This window comes from Apus apus, chromosome 4 (genome assembly GCF_020740795.1).
Source record: "Apus apus isolate bApuApu2 chromosome 4, bApuApu2.pri.cur, whole genome shotgun sequence".
NCBI lineage: Eukaryota > Metazoa > Chordata > Aves > Apodiformes > Apodidae > Apus > Apus apus.
In genome coordinates this window covers 41,448,759-41,465,704 of record NC_067285.1, presented here as the reverse complement: position 1 = coordinate 41,465,704, position 16,946 = coordinate 41,448,759, and the positions used below count along the sequence as shown (strand labels likewise).

The 16,946-nt window shown below is 48.0% G+C and overlaps 1 protein-coding gene across 13 annotated transcripts in view; it reads left to right on the top strand.

The window, feature by feature from the left end:
- Window positions 1-16,946, top strand: part of SEC31A (SEC31 homolog A, COPII coat complex component) — a 47,955-nt gene that overhangs the window by 18,795 nt on the left and 12,214 nt on the right. For 5 of the 13 annotated variants that reach the window (XM_051618775.1, XM_051618768.1, XM_051618764.1 and 2 more), the window contains exons 15-24: window positions 887-937; window positions 1,614-1,682; window positions 3,504-3,579; window positions 4,255-4,433; window positions 7,384-7,510; window positions 8,483-8,628; window positions 10,341-10,514; window positions 12,599-12,772; window positions 15,574-15,666; window positions 16,324-16,453. In XM_051618775.1, the coding sequence (XP_051474735.1) occupies window positions 887-937; window positions 1,614-1,682; window positions 3,504-3,579; window positions 4,255-4,433; window positions 7,384-7,510; window positions 8,483-8,628; window positions 10,341-10,514; window positions 12,599-12,772; window positions 15,574-15,666; window positions 16,324-16,453 (1,219 nt within the window). The remainder of the gene's footprint in view (window positions 1-886; window positions 938-1,613; window positions 1,683-3,503; window positions 3,580-4,254; window positions 4,434-7,383; window positions 7,511-8,482; window positions 8,629-10,340; window positions 10,515-12,598; window positions 12,773-15,573; window positions 15,667-16,323; window positions 16,454-16,946) is intronic. The other 8 variants (XM_051618776.1, XM_051618771.1, XM_051618769.1 and 5 more) reach the window with 3 other exon arrangements.

Sequence of the window (16,946 nt, the reverse complement as noted above, 5' to 3'; positions counted from 1 at the left end):
CTGTTAACTATATTTTGTGATAAACTCACAAAGCCACTTGTTATTCACGTTACTGGTATGTAAAAAAGGATCACAAGTTTTCAGCTTCTTGGAATAAGCTGTTAAGAACATGGTGGTTTAGTTTTGATTATCTTAAAACCTGTGATTGTCTTATGTAAGTCAAGTCCTAGATTTCTTCTTTCTGTTGTAAACTAAAATAAAAAAAGAAAAAGTTAATCCAGCCATTTAGCTCAGTTTTTAGTGAAAAGCAGACTACAAGGGCAAAATAAAGAGTGCCATACTAAAAGCAGTAGATAAAATGAGCAGCATAAGGAAACCCAGGCTCCCAGATGCCAAACTAATCTATTTTCTGCATATATTCAAAACTCTGTACATTGAATCTGTGTCTTTGAGGGCCCTGATTGAATCTGGAGTCATTATTTTCTTTGCAAAGGAGTAAAAGCTGAGTATTTAAACTCTTCCATACCCTGGAAGATCTTAGCCCACAGCCATCTGACTGCTGTGCTTGAAACCACAGCTTTCTGACAGGCTTCCTCCTCCACAAGGATTGTCATGACTTCATTTTCCCCAAGCAGAGCAGATGGTGTCTTGTTTTGCATGCTCTTGCACTATTTTTATTACTCTGGTTTCCATCAGCTCTAGTGAAGTTTGAGGCTCTTGAGTTAACAATTCAAGGTTTAAAGGCTTAAAGTAGCTGTTGTACCCATTGGAGCTTGAGGTGCAAGAGACATAGCCAGGCTGGGAAAGGAGATGGCCTAAGTTTCATGTCAACTGTTCTGTAAGCAACATATTAGCTCCACATGCCAGTTTTGTAGTCTGACAGATGAGTGACAGGTATTATGCCTCTCTAAAATAAAAGGTCACTGAAATTGTGATTCTTTCCTAGATTACATCCACTATGAATAAAGAGGGTCTTGCAGATGCTGGCGTGGGAGAGGTAAGCAAACACAGGTGTGCAGCTTGGTGATTAGCTTTATAATGCCCTCTTCATGTGCAAAGTGAGAAGAATTTTTTCCATTCCCAATGAAGGGCTCTTGGCTACAGGCTTTAGTGCAGGGTCTCCATGATGTCCCTCCATCTTTTCTTTTTTCAGCCTGTGTCTTGCTCACTCTGACACTTGGTGCTGCCTGTGAGGTAGGACAGAGCCTTACTGCCTGGCAGCTGGTTTGAAAAACAGCACCTTCCCCAGGCTTCAAAAAAAGCAGGAATGAGTGTGTTTCTCTAAGATGTGCCAGGAAGAGGGATCAATTCAGCTCAGGCATTGCCCATTGTACTTGCAATGGCCTGAGTCTGCAGTGGGGGGACTGCATTGCTCTTGTGGCAGTGGACATTTTGGGTGTCATCTGTACTTGCCTAATGGGGAAGAAGAGTTTTTGCTGCATGTTTTCAGGCAGCTAAGGTGAGGACAGCACAAGGTTGTTGTGTCATGACAAAGAGCAAGGGAATGGAGAGGCTCTTGCCATGTGGGTCATACTCAAGCATATATTACCAGTGCATTTCTGATCTGCAGCCTGATTCTGGCCATGGTTAGTGGGAAGGGGGCTGTGCTCTACTAACTGTGTCTTCCTCTTTTGCTGGCTTTTTTTTTTTATGGCATCTTCTCTCTGCCAAAGGCTTCTGATGAATCTGTGCTGAACGAGGGGGATGAAGGCCCTGCTACAGAGGAGCAGTTCTTGGGAGAGGTATTTGTCACCCTCTAGACTAACCCTGATGACCTCCTGGGTATTTACGTTGTTACTATTACGAGTGTTTTCTTTTGTTGGCTTTTCCTGGTGCTGGGGATATAGAGAAATACAAGGAGTTACTTAAAATGAGTAAAATGTGGGCTGTTAAGTTGCTTGGGATTTTCATGTGAATAGGTTTTGGTGACAATGAAGAAGCTCATTTTTTGACAGTCCAGTTGGCACCAGCCTCAAGGACTTTATTCTGCTGTAATTTTCACTCTGGAGTTTCCCTAACATGGTGTACTAAATGATTTCCTGCCACAGCTCTAATGTATTCCTTTTTTTCCCCCCCCCTTTTTCCTTCTTCCTTTCCTCCTAACTTTCTTCCCTCCCTCTGGCTGATTATCAAAAAGCTGTCAGCTTATTCCTGCCCTGTTTCTAGGTGTAGATCTTTGCAGAGGGGCAAGCTACCAGCACGCGTGGTAAATTGAGGTGGTCCTGAAGCCACTGGATGGGCACATGTGACTCTTCCAGGAATCAGCATGCTCTCAACTCATACCAAATATTTATCTTGCATTATCTGACAGCATAATTTTCCAGATGCTGCCTTCTTTCCCAAGACAAAGATCCAGCTTCTTTCAGATTTGCCTCCCCATCCTAAATGCCTGCTCTTGGTAAACTGTGTACTTGCTCTTCATCCTCTGAAGTACAATTTCACAGATAAGCAGGGTGTGCAGCAGACTCTAGGACTCCCACTGCACGTGCTAGTGCACTGGCTTATGACAGAGGAGGCAGCTTGGGGGACCATTTCTGTGCTTGTAGGCTGTGCTGTGAAAATTGATGGTTGCCAGAGCACCACAGTGAGCCACACTGAACTTCTGTGTGGAAAATTAAGCACGTATTCATGTGTTTTGCTTACCTAGGGTGTATGCCTAGGGCAGAGAGTTTCAAGGATGAGCTGAAAGTCTTAGTGGAGCAAAGTGAAGCCTAGGTAGCAGTATGGTAGACTTTTTTTTGTGAGGGTTGAAGTTGAAAGAGGAGGGAAGGGAGAAGGTTTCTGATTCTGTGGCTGTTTTGCTTTGAGGGGGTTGTGTGTACAATTGCTTATGCAAGTCAGTACCCAGGATCCTGGCATCTGGTTGCAGCTGTTTGTGATCTCTAGGTATACATGTATGCTTATATAAAGCTTCCCTGGTAGGTAGAAATTTGGGGCTTCCAGTGCTTTTTTCCCCTTGGCATCCATTTTATAAAATGGCCCACTCTGGTCTGTCAGAACAAGGATTTTATCATAGCATGTTTCCATGCACCTTTGATAAGCCCAAGCCTTCCTTGGTGTGCTGAAGAGGTGCCTTTGTGCAGGCACTGGGGGAAATTGGTTATCCTGTGCTGACAGTGTTCTAACAAATGACAGGGATACTCCTTCCTTCTAAGTTAATGATCTCCATCTCCTTGGCAACTGGTAGTGTGAGGATCTATTTTTAGTGATAGGATGAGAGGAAATTGGTGTAAGCTGTGCCAGGAGAGGTTTAGGTTGGATATTAGGGAAATTTTCTTTCCTGAAAGAGTGGTGAGGCATTGGAATGGGCTGCTCAAGGAGGTGGTGTAGGCACCATCCCCGGAGGTGTTGAAGAAGCATTTAGATGTGGCCCTTCAGGACATAGTTTAGTGGTTGTGGTAGCTGGATTGTGGTTGGACTCAATGATCTTGAAGATCTCTTCTGACCTTAATGATTCTATGATACTCACTTGTAATGCAACAGCTGTATTTTTTTAAATGTGTGTGTGTGTATATTCCAAGTGCTTACACAATCTCAACAATGATGCTTTTCCTTCCTCTCAGGGGATGAAGGACCATATACAAGAAACGGAAGATTTGAAATCTGCAAAGAAGACATTTAATATCTCTGTTAGTGGAGGTAAAAAAGACCTTCATCATGATTTCATTCTATCTGCTGATACTTCTCAGTTCTGATGTTGATACTAGTTAGTGTTCCAGTGAGAAGGCAATTTCTGCATGGATTGTGAAGGGTTATCCTGACTTGCCTCTAACTCCATTAATTTCACAGCAGTCTCGAGGCACTTGAAAATGCATCATCTTAGGGAAGGAAAGGAAGTATGTAGCACTTGTCTACCCCATTGGTGAAATGCAGTTACTCTGGGACGTTTCTGGTACAAAAGAATACACACCTGATCAGGCATGGGGTGCTAATATCACTTTTTGTACAGAAATTCCCAAGGGATCTTGAATAACACAGCAGCCATTGACTCCCTGTGCAGGTTAGACTTCATTTCTGGGACTGTGTATGCAGGGTGGCCGTTTCAGAGGTCACTTAGACCTCTAGCATGGTGTTCTGCAGCCAGGTAAGTGATGCTTGGCAGTGCCCCACCTGATGTGGCTGTGACCATAGTGTGCCAGAGTCTGGAAATGAACTTGAGCATCCCTGGCAGGATGAAATCCCTGTAGGCCTGGAGCGAGCTGCTTTGCCAGGAGCGCGGAGCTCTGCTGTGTGGTTGAACAACATCACCTGCAGTTGTCATATTGAGGTGACTTCTGTGCCGTGGTTTGAAGATGCCCTGCTCTCTTGTTGCAGATGTGGATGGTTTGATTACCCAGGCCTTGCTGATGGGGAACTTTGAGAGTGCAGTGGATCTGTGCTTGCACGATAACCGCATGGCCGATGCCATCATCCTGGCCATCGCAGGCGGGCAGGACCTGCTTTCTAGGACACAGGACAAGTACTTTGCTAGGATGCAGAGCAAAATTACCAGGGTATGTTGTTTTTTGGGTGGTTGGTTTGTTTGTTTTTCAGTTATGATACAACATGCATGTAGGCCTTTGGCAAGTCCCTTTTTCACCTCCCAAGTTGTCTTGCCATTTCGTATGTTTATTTCTGTGAGACGCTACTAAGTATTCAAGTCATCCACAAGATCTTGGAGCAGAAGGATTTCTGTTATTCTTTTTTAATCCATTGTTAAGGAGAGGAAAACAATGCTGCCAGGATATCAGTACACAAGAAGAGTCTTCTTTACCTTGTCTCCAGTGTCTGACTTTCATATACACTAGTAGATTCTCACTGATAAATATCTTAAGCAGCACACAATTCAGCTTATCTTAGCACATTTTTCAAGGGTTGCACGTGAGCCATGATCAGTGCCAGTGGCACTATGTTCATTTCTGCCTCCCCATCTGGAGTACTGTGTCCAGTTCTGGAGCCCCCAAAACAGGAAGGACATGGAGCTCCTGAAGAGAGTCCAGAGAAGGGCCATGGAAATTATAAGAGGGCTGGAGGAGTTCTGCTCCAGAGACAGGCTGATGGAGCTGGGCTTTCTCAGCCTGGAGAAGGCTCCAGGGAGACCTTAGAGCACCTTCCAGTGCCTAAAGGGGCTCCAGGAAAGCTGGGGAGGTGCTGTTCACAAGGGCTTGTAGTGAAAGGACAACGGGGAATGGATTAAAACTGGAAGAGGAGAGATTGAAGTGAGACATTTGGAGGAAATTCTTTAGTATGAGGGTGGTGAGACCCTGGCGCAGGTTGCCCAGGGAAGCTGTGGCTGCCCCATCCCTGGAAGTGTTCAAGGGCAGGTTGGAGCAACCTGGTCTGGTGGGAGGTGTCCCTGCCCATGCAGGGGGGTTAGGACTAGATGATCTTTTAAGGTCCCTTCCAACCCAAACTGTTTTATGGTTCTGTGATCAGTCTTAGCAGGTTTTGCTGATGCTTCTGCATGCACAGAAGAGTGTGCCCAGGGGAGACTGATCTGTTGTCTAGGAGGAAGTGTGCTATGGCCAGCTGGTTATTCTTTGCAGCTTTTTGTAAAGCTAGGGATTCTTATGCTGCTCATTCAGCCCTTTCTTCTTGGACATAAGAAGGTAGCAACAGGAGGGGGAAGCAGGAGAAGTGACTTGAAAAGAGCACAGAACAATTGGTTTGGCAAGGATGGCCACTTATAGAGGAGGGGAGAAAGTTGCTCGTGGTCACTTTTTAGCTGTCTATTGTCAAAGAAGAGTGTGTTACACAGTAGCAGGAGGCAGCCTGTAAAATGGGCATGTGCTTAAGTGCTTTCCTGGATCAGGACTGAAGGCCACAAAGCACAGTCACCTGGTGAGTTAGAGCATATGCAGCACCACAGGCTAGGGTCTGTAAGTGGGATTTTGCTGGTGGACAAGTGAAAAGAGGAAAATCTCAAATGTTAAGACTCTGCAGGATTCTTTCTCCTGCCCCCAGCTCCTTTCTTGCCACTGGTCTAATCAGAGGAAGGAGAGTTTTGTAGTTGTGTGGGAAATCACTGAAGTTCATCCTTTGGGAAAAGGTATTCTTATGGTGACCTGAGCAGTTCTCTGTTCCTGTGCTAAAAAGGGACTGTGGAGCTTGTGGCTAGGACCTTTCTTTTGTTCAGGTGTGTTTTTTTATTTCCTGGACCCAAACTGCACACTTAATGTTTGTTCAGCTGTTTCTGAGCTTGAAGTCTTGGCATAACAAGGACTTTGTTCACTAAGTTGCAGCACAGCTGCCAAGTCTGTCTTTTGTGTGGAGCAAAATATCTGGAGGTAGAGTTTGAGACAGAAGAAACTGGAATTTGGTTCTGAGGGCTTGTGGACAGGCAGCCTGTGTGCATGGGTGATTTGACAAGCAAAATTCATACCCCTTGCTAAGCATTGTGTAGAAGATTTATAGCTAATTACTTAGCATGCTGTCTTTGTCTGCAAAAAACATCTTTTGTGCTGGAACATCTTTGGGCTGAAAACCACCTGTAGCAATCCCAGCTTGCAGAGGTTTGTGCATTCTTTTTTTTGTGTGCTTTGTAGCAAGAATAATTGGCCCATCTCTGTTACCTGAGCTGGTTTTGTGGCTTTCACTGAACTTCTTTAGAAGTAAAATGTGCTCCTGTGCAACTGAGTTGCACTGCAGCATCTGCAGGTCTAGGCTGTTCTGGCATCACTGAGACAAGGTGGGATGACTCCTACAGCTGGAGCAGGGGAAGGGATGAGTCCAAGCTTGTTGGGAAGGACAGGCAGGGGAGAAGAGGAAGGGGTGTCACCCTCCACATCAGTGACCCACTGGTGTCCATGGAGCTCCACCTGGAGATGGATGAAGAGCTGATGGAGAGCTTGTGGGTCAGGATTAAAGGGAAGACAGGGACAGGTGATCTCAGAATGAGGGGGGTTCCAGGCCACCAGACCAGGATGACCCAAGAGGATGAGGCCCTCTGTAGACAGGTAGGAGCAGCTTTGCTTTCACAGGCCCTGGTCCTCATGGGGGATTTCAACCACCCCAACATCTGCTGGAGGGACAACACAGTAAGGCAGTAGCTGGGGAGGGACTCTTGACATGTAGTGAGAGGACAAGGGGGAATGACTTTAAAGTGGAAGAGGGGAGATTGAGGTGAGACATTAGGAGGAAGTTCTTGAGTGTGAGGGTGGTGAGACCCTGGCCCAGGTTGCCCAGGGAAGCTGTGGAAGCCCCGTCCCTGGCAGTGTTGAAGGGCAGGTTGGATGGGGCTCTGAGCAACCTGGTCTGGTGGGAGGTGTCCCTGCCCATGCAGGGGGTTGGGACTAGATGATCTTGAAGGTCCCTTCCAACCCAAACCAGACTGTAGCTCTATGATCAGCTGTGACCCTGGATGCAGAGGGACACGTACACTTGAATAGACACCGATTTTACTGTATCCTAAACAACAATGGAAATCCTACAAAGCTCTTAACTGTGGTTTCTCTCCTTGTCTAGCTCATCACTGCAGTGGTAACGAAGAACTGGAAAGAGATTGTACAGTCTTGTGACCTGCAGAACTGGAGGGAGGCTTTGGCTGCTGTGCTCACTTATGCCAGGCCAGATGAGTTTGCAGCCCTTTGTGGTAAGGACGCTTGACAGACTGGTGTCGTTTATCCCACCTACAGCAAAACTACACTTGGCCACAGTTGTTCTCTTCTCAGGAAACTATGGTAATACCTCACTAGCTGCTTTGATGGATAATACAGTTCTTCAGTGCTGTTGCAGAGGAGAGGAATCCCTGGGGTGATGTGTTCCTTCTATCTTCTCTGATTTTCTGGGCGCAGGACCCAGATCCTTCTCAGCAGCTTTGTCCTTGTATTGCCTGTGTAGTGAACAGCTGCTGTTCCCTTACTGTTTCCAGATGGGTAACTGTGATGTTGATGTGACAGGTGTGTCAGCCAAGGAACTGGTCTCCTGGAGTGCTTGTGCATGGGACACAGGGAGAAGTGCTCCAGGGAGGTGCTTTGCTCTTCTTCCCCAAGAGCAGTTTTGGCTTCTTGGAGGAGTCCTCTTTCTCAAGCCTTTAGCCCGACTGGCCTCGTGTGCTGTGTGGCAGACCCCTGGCTGGACTGAACTCACAGGGTAGCTCTATTGCCAGTAGCTGTGTGCCCAACAGCCCTGTGCCACGAACCACAGTGTCTTGGAGCTGTGTGACTCCCTTTAGCACATGCCAGCCCAGAACAGGGTCATGGCTTGGTTGGTCACAGTACTTTGGCCATGGGACTCTCAGCTCCCTGAATTAAGGGACTGCAAAAAGCAAGTGGCAGAGGGGAGAAACCAACCCTAGTGTTTTGTCACGTCAGCAGTCCCCTCTGACACATCTCAGTCTGGCAGGAGTTGGACAAGCCCCTGCTGCCATGATGCTGACTGTCTCTGAAGTGCCCTTTGGAGATAATCTGTGCTGGACACCAAAGTATCTCTGTAGCAATGGAGCCCAGAGGCAATGTGCCTCCTCACTGTGCTGAGCTGAGACCCAACAGGCTTCACCAGCCTAGGCAGCGGTAGAGGGATCACAGAAGTGACTCACCAGCATCTTTGTTGATGTTTTTCCTAGATCTCTTGGGTAACAGGCTGGAGAGTGAGGGAGACAGCCTTCTGCAGACACAGGCTTGTCTCTGTTACATTTGTGCTGGCAATGTGGAGAAACTTGTTGCTTGTTGGACCAAAGCTCAGGATGGAAACAGCCCCTTGTCCCTTCAGGTTGGTAATTCTGTTAAGAGAGATTTTGGAAGTAACACACTGCAACCATTTGGTGTTTAAATGGTCTAGTGTACATCTTCAGTGCTGTCTGATAGCAGCATGAATCTCAGGATACCTTCTGGAATGGGTGGCTTCTGTAGAAGTAACACAAATATTATCCTGGAAGATTTGTTGTGGATCACAATGGCCTTCATGTCTGCTCTGGCCTTCAGACAGTCATTTTAATAAGCTTCTTGTGGAAAAAGGTAGCTGTAGGGCTCAGTGTAAAGAAGGGGATTTGAATGCCTGCATCTTTTGCAGTAGAGGAATACTTAAACGTTTTTGCTTTTTGGAAGAGTGGTTTAGGTGTTCAGGGGAAGAAGTCTAATAAATTAGTTAGATCTGGAAAGAAAACTGTATGAAGGCTCTCATGAGAGCTTTCTCCAGGGTGTTGCACATAGTGAATGTGTTTCCAGCAGTGAAATGTGTGGCAAATAGCAAGTATCCTGGGGGAATAGGTTTGATGACAGTGAGATGAAACAATTGTGAAATAATTTACTTTATACTATAATCTTAGTTTCTTCCATCATTCCTTTGAAGGACCACCTTTAGAAGGTACTAAAAGTAATATTTCCTGGCAGTGCTGTGAGTCTCTTGTTTAGTTAACTCAAGGAACTGGAGTATATGTGAGTTTTGTTTCACGTTATTAACTCTCTCAATTTTTTAATTAATCACAATTATGTTCCAGTCTCTTGCTTATAAGGGTTTCATTTACAGATTTACCTTCAGTTTAAACTTGTATTTTGGTTGAATTCCTTTGCTCTCTTGGATACTGAAATTGAAAAATACTGCTGGAGTCATAATGAGGCTGCTTGTTTTCTGTGATGTGGAACTGATGAAACTCTGTTTGTTCTCTTATTTTTTTTACTTGACTTTTATGAAGTGCTGATTTGTTGGGTGAAACCAAAACTGGATTATTGAGCTGTCAGTGAACAGTCTTATTAGTGATACATGGTTAAAATCCTGTGTGTCATATACTGGCATTGAATCTGTCACAAGATTTTAAAGAAGAATGGCAAATGAAGATTTGTAGTATCTTCCAATATAATATAGGGAGAGTCAGAAAAACATGAGAAAACTTACCAGAAAATGTTCCTGTAATGTTCCTGCTAAGTGTAGCTTAGCACTAGGAAGAAACCCAACCCAGATCAGCTCTGATATTTGAGGATGTGCAAGGAAGGCAAGATAGGGAGTATTCCTGGGGAATATCAGGAAAACCATCTTTGCAGCAACAACCAGAAAACCATGGACAACTCTCCCAAGGGAGTTGTTAGATCCATTTAATTAGGATGGTTACGAACTGAGAAAATGGTACAAACAAACATGCAGCACCTCAGCACTGGTAGTGGTGATGGGCATTGTGTTTTCTGTTCACTCTCAGGGCTTGGGTCAATACAAACAGTTGTTCTGGCTTTGAACTCCACCTGATGTGCTGCTGGCTTTGCTGTTAGAAGCCAATTGGTGTGTGGTTGCTGTTCTGTCATGTCTCCTGCCAGGAGAAGGGTGCTTTTGGTGCAGCTGTCCAGGAAACCTGCGCTTGGCTTGGGTTTCCCATTGAGTGGGAGAGCTTCTGCAGGGCTGCCCTGAGGAACAGCCCTCCACAGCAGTCATCAGCCAGGGCCTGCTACACCCTGGTGTTCTCATTTGTGGGTTGTTGTTGTTTTCTTGTCCAGGATTTAATAGAGAAGGTCGTAATCCTGCGCAAAGCTGTGCAGCTCACCCAGGCTGTGGACCCCAATGCTGTGGGGGCACTTTTGGCTGAGAAGATGAGCCAGTATGCCAACCTCCTGGCTGCCCAGGGCAGCATTGCTGCAGCTTTGACCTTCCTCCCTGCAAACACCAACCAGGTACGGGGCCTTCAGGGTTTTATACTCCCTTTCTGTGTAGCAACAGGTGTATTTTGAGCAAAGGTCTCTGCGTGGTGCAGTTAGCCAGTAGGGCTGCCATTTGAAATGCATGTGATGGTCCAGCTGTTTCCCCTCTCCATGTGTTGGCCTCTCTGAACTGGCAGAGTGTACATGACCTTGTTCTTCTGTCTTATTTCACACCCTTGTCCTTGAAGCCAGTGACTGCCTAAGGGGCAGCTGTCCCTCCTCCAAGAAGGTGAAACATAGAATTGTAGGTTGGTGTTGGAAAGGACCTTAGAAATCATCTCACTCCAACCCTCCTGCATGGCCAGGGACACCTCCCACCAGCCCAGGTTGCTCCAAGCCCCATCCAACCTGCCCTTCAACACTGCCAGGGATGGGGCAGCCACAGCTTCCCTGGGCAACCTGCGCCAGAGTCTCACCACCTTCACACTCAATTTCTTCCTAACTTCAGTCTCCCCTCTTCCAGTTTTAATCCATTCCCCCTTGTCCCCCCATGTCCCAAGCCCCTCTCCAGCTTTCCTGGAGCCCCTTCAGGCACTGGAAGGTGCTCTAAGGTCTCCCTGGAGCCTTCTCTTCTCCAGGCTGAACACCCCAACTCTCTCTGCTAGAGCAGAGCTGCTCCAGTCCTCTCATTATCTTTATGGCCTCCTCTGGACTCACTCCAGGAGCTCTGCCATTCCTGTGCTGAGGTCTCCAGAGTGACATAGTACTCCCAAGTGGGGTCTCACCAGAGCAGAGAGGCAGAATCCCCTCCCTGGCCCTGCTGGCCACACTTCTTTTGATGCAGCCCAGGACACAACTGGCTCTCTGGACTCCAGTGCTCACTGGTGGCTCATGTTGAGCTTCTCATCAACTCCCACCCCCAAGTCCTTCTCCTCAGCCTGCTCTCCAGCCATTCTTCCCCCAGCCTGTATTTGTTCCTGGGGTTGCGCCAACCCGGGTGCAGGACCTTGCTCTTGTTGAACGTCATGAGGCTGGCATGGGCCCACCTCTCCAGCCTGCCCAGGTCCCTCTGCATGGCCTCCTTTCCTCCAGCATGTCAACCTTGCAGCACACTTTGGTGTCACTAGCCAACTTGCTGAGGGTGCCCTCAGCTCCACTGTCCGTGTCACTGACAAAGATGTTAAACAGCACCAGTCCCAGTACTGACCCTTGGACCTTGGTCTCCGCTTGGACATGGATCCATTGACCACAACTCTTGAGTGTGACTGTCCAGACAATTCCTCTCTACCGAGTGGTCCATCCATTGAATCCATCTCGCTCCAATTTAGTGACCAGGATGTTGTGCAGGACAGTGTCAAAAGCTTTGCACAGGTCCAGGTAGATGATGTCAGTTGCTCTCCTCTTGTTCACTGATGCTGTGACCCCATGGTAAAAGGCCACCAAATTAGTCAGGCATGACTTGCCCTTGGTAAAGCCCTGTTTGTTGCCACTGACTACTTCCTCATTTTCCATGTGCCTTAGCAGTGCCTTCAGGAGGATCTGCCCTGTGATCTGGCCAGGCACAGAGGTGAGACTGACTGACTCACTACTGGCTTGTAGTTCCCTGGGTCTTCCTTTTTTTCCTTCTTGAAAATGAGGATGTTTCCCCTTTTCCAGTCAGTGGCAACTTCTTCAGGCTGCCATGACTTGTCAAATACAATGGACAGTGGCTTTGCGACTTCATCAGCCAGTTCCCCCAGGATCCCTGGATGTATTTCATCAGGTCTCATGGACTTGTTCACCTTCACGTTCTTAGATGGTCTCAAACCTGCTCTTCTCCTGCCTGTTCCTTGACACTTGGTTGGTTGTTTTCTTCTGATTTCTCATCTTCCATCAGCTGGCATTTGTAGACAGACTGACTTGAAAACGATGCAGACCAAGATGGGAGGCACGGACACGTAAGGTGGTTCCAACAGCCCCACGTGTCAGGCAGAAAAGACTTGCTCCAGACAATAAAGCAGAACAGGCTTCTGAGAAAGAGAGAGCTCACCAGTGTGTTCCAGTCAGTCTCTGGTGGTGATGCCCTGAGTGACAGGCAGTGCAGTTAACCTTCCTTTGCTGTCTCTTTCTGGTTGCAGCCAAACATCGTGCAGCTGCGGGACAGGCTTTGCAGAGCCCAGGGGGAGCTCCTGGTGGAACAGGAGGCCCTCAAGGCACCATCTGGAAGACAGCCCATGCCCAAAGGACAAGCTGGTCCCATGGCTGGACAGCTGCAAGTGCCCCAGGCTCCAGCCCAGCAGTACTACCAACAGGTAAGTGGGTTTTGGCAGTCAGGGAGGAATATGGTGCTTGAGTTCTGGATGGACAGAGGAATTTTTCTCCTTTCTCAATCTGATCTGGGGTTGTGTGACATTCCTCTGCCCAGAGCCTGGTGGTGCAAGTCATGGGTGCTGCTTCTCAATCAGTGCAGATGCCTGCTTTATTTCTTGACTGGAAATGTGTTGAAACAGCTTGCCAAGCAGTCTCCTTCTGAAGATCAGGTGTTTTCCCTCTTTGTTTGAGAAGGTGCTCTCAGTGCCAGGGAATGACTGTGTGGGAAGAGTGCTGCAGGATTTTTCTGTTGGTGCTCTCCTAGTCCCTCATGTCATCCCAGCCTTGGGTCTTGCTCATGCTGCTCAGCAGTTTTTTCTGGTGCTGATTATTTCCTCCCCCCAGCTCTGATGTTGGCTACAGAAGTTGCTGACCAGGGGCAATGACAAACTGAGAGCAGTTGTGGGTACAGCCTACAAGGAAAATACCTTCCCAGCTGGGTGGAGGGGGGCAGAAGAAGCACGGGCAGGGGGTGCCACAGGATCAGGGAGGCAGGCCTGGCCTGAGAGTGAGTTGTGCCAGAAGAAAAGGCCAAGTGAGTATGGGAATAATAAGGGAGCTGGAGGCTCTGCAGAGATGAAGAGGAGAAATGGAGGAGGCAGGTGCCCTAGTTTTATCTCTAGCCTGAGAACCATGCTCCATCAGCCCACAGTGGCCATCACTGGAATGTGGTGCAGTGGGCAGCCCTGGCTGTCTGCATGCTTAAAGAGCACCAGCTTGGACATTAGGAAAAAGTTCTTTCCTGTGAGGGTGGTGAGACCCTGGCTCGGGTTGCCCAGGGAGGATGTGGAAGCCCCATCCCTGGAAGTGTTGAAGGGCAGGTTGGATGGGGCTCTGAGCAACCTGGTCTGGTTGGAACTGGATGATCTTGAAGGTCCTTTCCAGCCCAAACCAGTCTGTGATTCTAATCCCTCAGCACAGCACCAGAGCTCATTTTGCCCTGCTCTTCATGGCTGGGCTTTTCTGAGAGTGGAGTTGTGTTGGTGCAGCAGGTGTTCTCACACAGAGGAGATGAGCACAAGCAGAGCCATGTCTTGGGAAGTGCTGCCCTCCAAGCACTGCCTGCCAGAAAAATGGGAGCAGGAAGGAAGGCAGGCTGAAGAGTGGGGATGAGTAGGGTTTTGTTCTCTTCCTGCTGACAGCAAATGTTGTGTGTGCCTTGGCCCTCTCTCCAGGTATCTTTGCCTATCTAACCAGGTAGATTTCAGAAGGGACAAAGCCTTCTTCCTGTTCATACAAGCTTACCTTGCTAATGCCATTGCACATGATTTTAAATGCATCATTGTCAATAATTAACTCTGCTGTTCTTCCCTTTGTCTTTGACCTTCCTCCTTGCAACCCATGAATTGCCTTGAGAAGCAATGCTGCAAGTTTTCAGTTAGACTGTGAGAAACAGCAGGTGCCCTTTACATGGTGTGATCTTAGCAATGCATTTGAAACCAGAGTTTCCTCTTTCTCCCACTGCTTCAGGAATGCCTCAAGCTATTATTTAAGCAAGGCCTGCTTGTTAATGAGGCCAGGTGTATCATAACCCCATGAACACACTTCAAGTAGGTTACCTGCTGTGTACTTGGCTTTCCAAGGATCTCATCCTCATCAGGAAGGGTTTGAAGAGGACAGGTGCCATGTCAGACAAGTGCCCAGTGGTATACTGATGAAGCAGAATGGAAAGAAATAACACATTTGACACTAAGGACACTTGTTTTGTTTGGTTTCCTGTTAAGAAAGTTCATACACAGAACTCATTCGGGCTTGAGGCAGCTTTTGTTTAATTGCTGTCCTAAATAGCAACATGTTCTTCAAGCTTGATTTCCTTTCAGCCTAGGCTTTTGAACCTTCTTTTTCATCTGAAAAGGACCAGGCATGGAAGGGGATGGAAAAGTCTTTTAGATTACTCCAGTGATGAGTTATGCAGACATGAACACTGGTGGTTGTGTGGCTGACTGCACCATTAGCCCAGCACTGTGCAGGGTTAGAAACTGGTAGACTGATAGCCAGCTGAGCCAGCCAGGACTGGAGTGCCACAGCTTTCCCTCTGCCTGTGCTCAGGTGGGGTGTCAAGCTCCTGACCCCAGCTGTACATTCCAGTGCTGGGCAGCACACCCTCTCCTTGCTCAGGGCTGTGGGATGTCACAGGCATCAGGGGTTGTTGATTTCTGTCCTGTCAGAAAGGTAGTAGAGGTGGTGTGGAGCTCAAAGGGCTTTGGAGTGACCAGGAAAGAAGACAGAGTAGGAGACAGGAAGATAGAGAAGGAAGATAGGCTGTGGGAGATGGGAAACAATTAGCATGAAGTTGACACGGGCAAGAGTTGAATAAAACAGACTGCTCTTGTGTGAGGCAGCATGTTTGAATTGAACGTGGAACTTGGGGTTTCCAGCTGTGATTAGTGATGCTTGGTGTCATGTAGTAGCCTGGGGGGAGCTTCTGCAGTAGGAACATGTGGTGAAAGAGGCAGACCCAGCTCACTCCCACGTGTAACACTGCACTCACTCCACAGCCTATTGCAAGTGCCTTTCTGCTGTGCTTTGTCTTCACTCTGCAGTTCACTTTGGCTCCAGTGCACAGAGATTTCATCTGTCTCAGATACACTTTTTCTTCTCCCTCTGAGATTTTATGGCTGTGTTACAAGTGCCAGCATGTAAACCTTTTTGTGTTCACTTTTTTGCTTAGCATTTTGTGAAGCCCTTTAGACTTTTTAATGGTGGTTTTTTTCCATGATTGGTATTTCTTTGTTCAATTCAGGTTAGAATTGCCCCTACTGTCACTACCTGGAGTAACAAAACTCCTACTGCCCTTCCCAGACATCCTCCTGCAGGCTGTCCCTCTGACTCACAGGTATAACCTTCATTATTCCTCTCTGAGCCCCTGCTCCACCCCAGTATATATTCCCCTGGTGTAGTCTGTGTGCTTGACACAGTCTGCTACAGATAGGTGAAAGGAGCAGCTTCCCTCTGTGCTCAGGTTTTGCTCCTTTGTGTTTCATGTTACCACTTGATTTTTTCCACCAACGCCCAGACGAGGGGCTCTGGAAAGCCTTGAGGTAGGAGCTCAGTATGACCTGAGCCCTCCCAACCCTTGCCCCACACTGGAATATTTGAAGTGGGATGATACCTTTTCCTCTTTGCCATGGAAATTCCAAGCTTCAGAATGAATGATGAAGCTGTTCAGTTGAAAGCTGTGGATGGCGTGGTGCTCTCGGGCTGCCTGAATAGCAGGCAGCACTGGCAGGGACCTCTTCCTTGTGCAGCAAGGTGTGTGCTGCTCTGCTGCTGCTGAAGTCCTTGCACATACAGGCTGTGCTTTCAGTGTTACACTGCTAAGGCGCTGGGGTGGTTGGAGGCATTTGCCCCTGTGCTGGTGGCTCTGCCAGGGAAAGTGGTTTCAGGCCTGGAAACACCCTCTGATCATGTTGTTACGGTTCTGTTGCAGTACTAAATCCTATCTCCCCCTACCCTTTTTCCTGCAACCTTTTTTGTTTCTTTTTCTCCACAGGGAGACAACCCGCCTCCTCCAGGGTTTGTGATGCCAGCTGCTGTCAATCCCAGTATGCCACCCCAGCAAGCCACCTCTTCCAGTTACAGCATGTACCCCCCAGCAGGGGCCCGCCCCGTGTATGCACAGAGTGAGTAGCAGCAGCTCCCCTGTCCCTCCTATCCAGCCTCTCTACCTGGGGATAGCCAGTCCCCTCCTTGGGGTTGGGAAGGTTCAGACCAAGCCAGTCCTGCATTTCTTGGGGGAGGAAAGAAGCTCCTGAGGATTGTCATTTCTTGGTGGGGTCCAGACGACGGGCACTCTTCCCTCAGCTGGGAAGGGGTCAGCCCGCAGCTCTGAGACTCACTCCTCAGTTGTCCCTTCCTAAGGGTGTGCTGGGGTCAGAAACACCTCAGTGTGAGTCCTGGAGAAGCAGCGTGGGCCTGGCAAGGAGGGGCCTGACTCATCTGTGTGTGGCTGGGCCATCCATTTCCCACTGGGACTCCATAAAGATGGGAAAGGGGATGAGGAGATATGAGCAGTAGTAGAGGGGTGTGAGAAAGGGGGCAGGGCACTGACACACTCAAAGCAGGGGACTGAAAGTACAGGCACCAAGGAAGAAAAAATTAATGTAGATGGGCAGA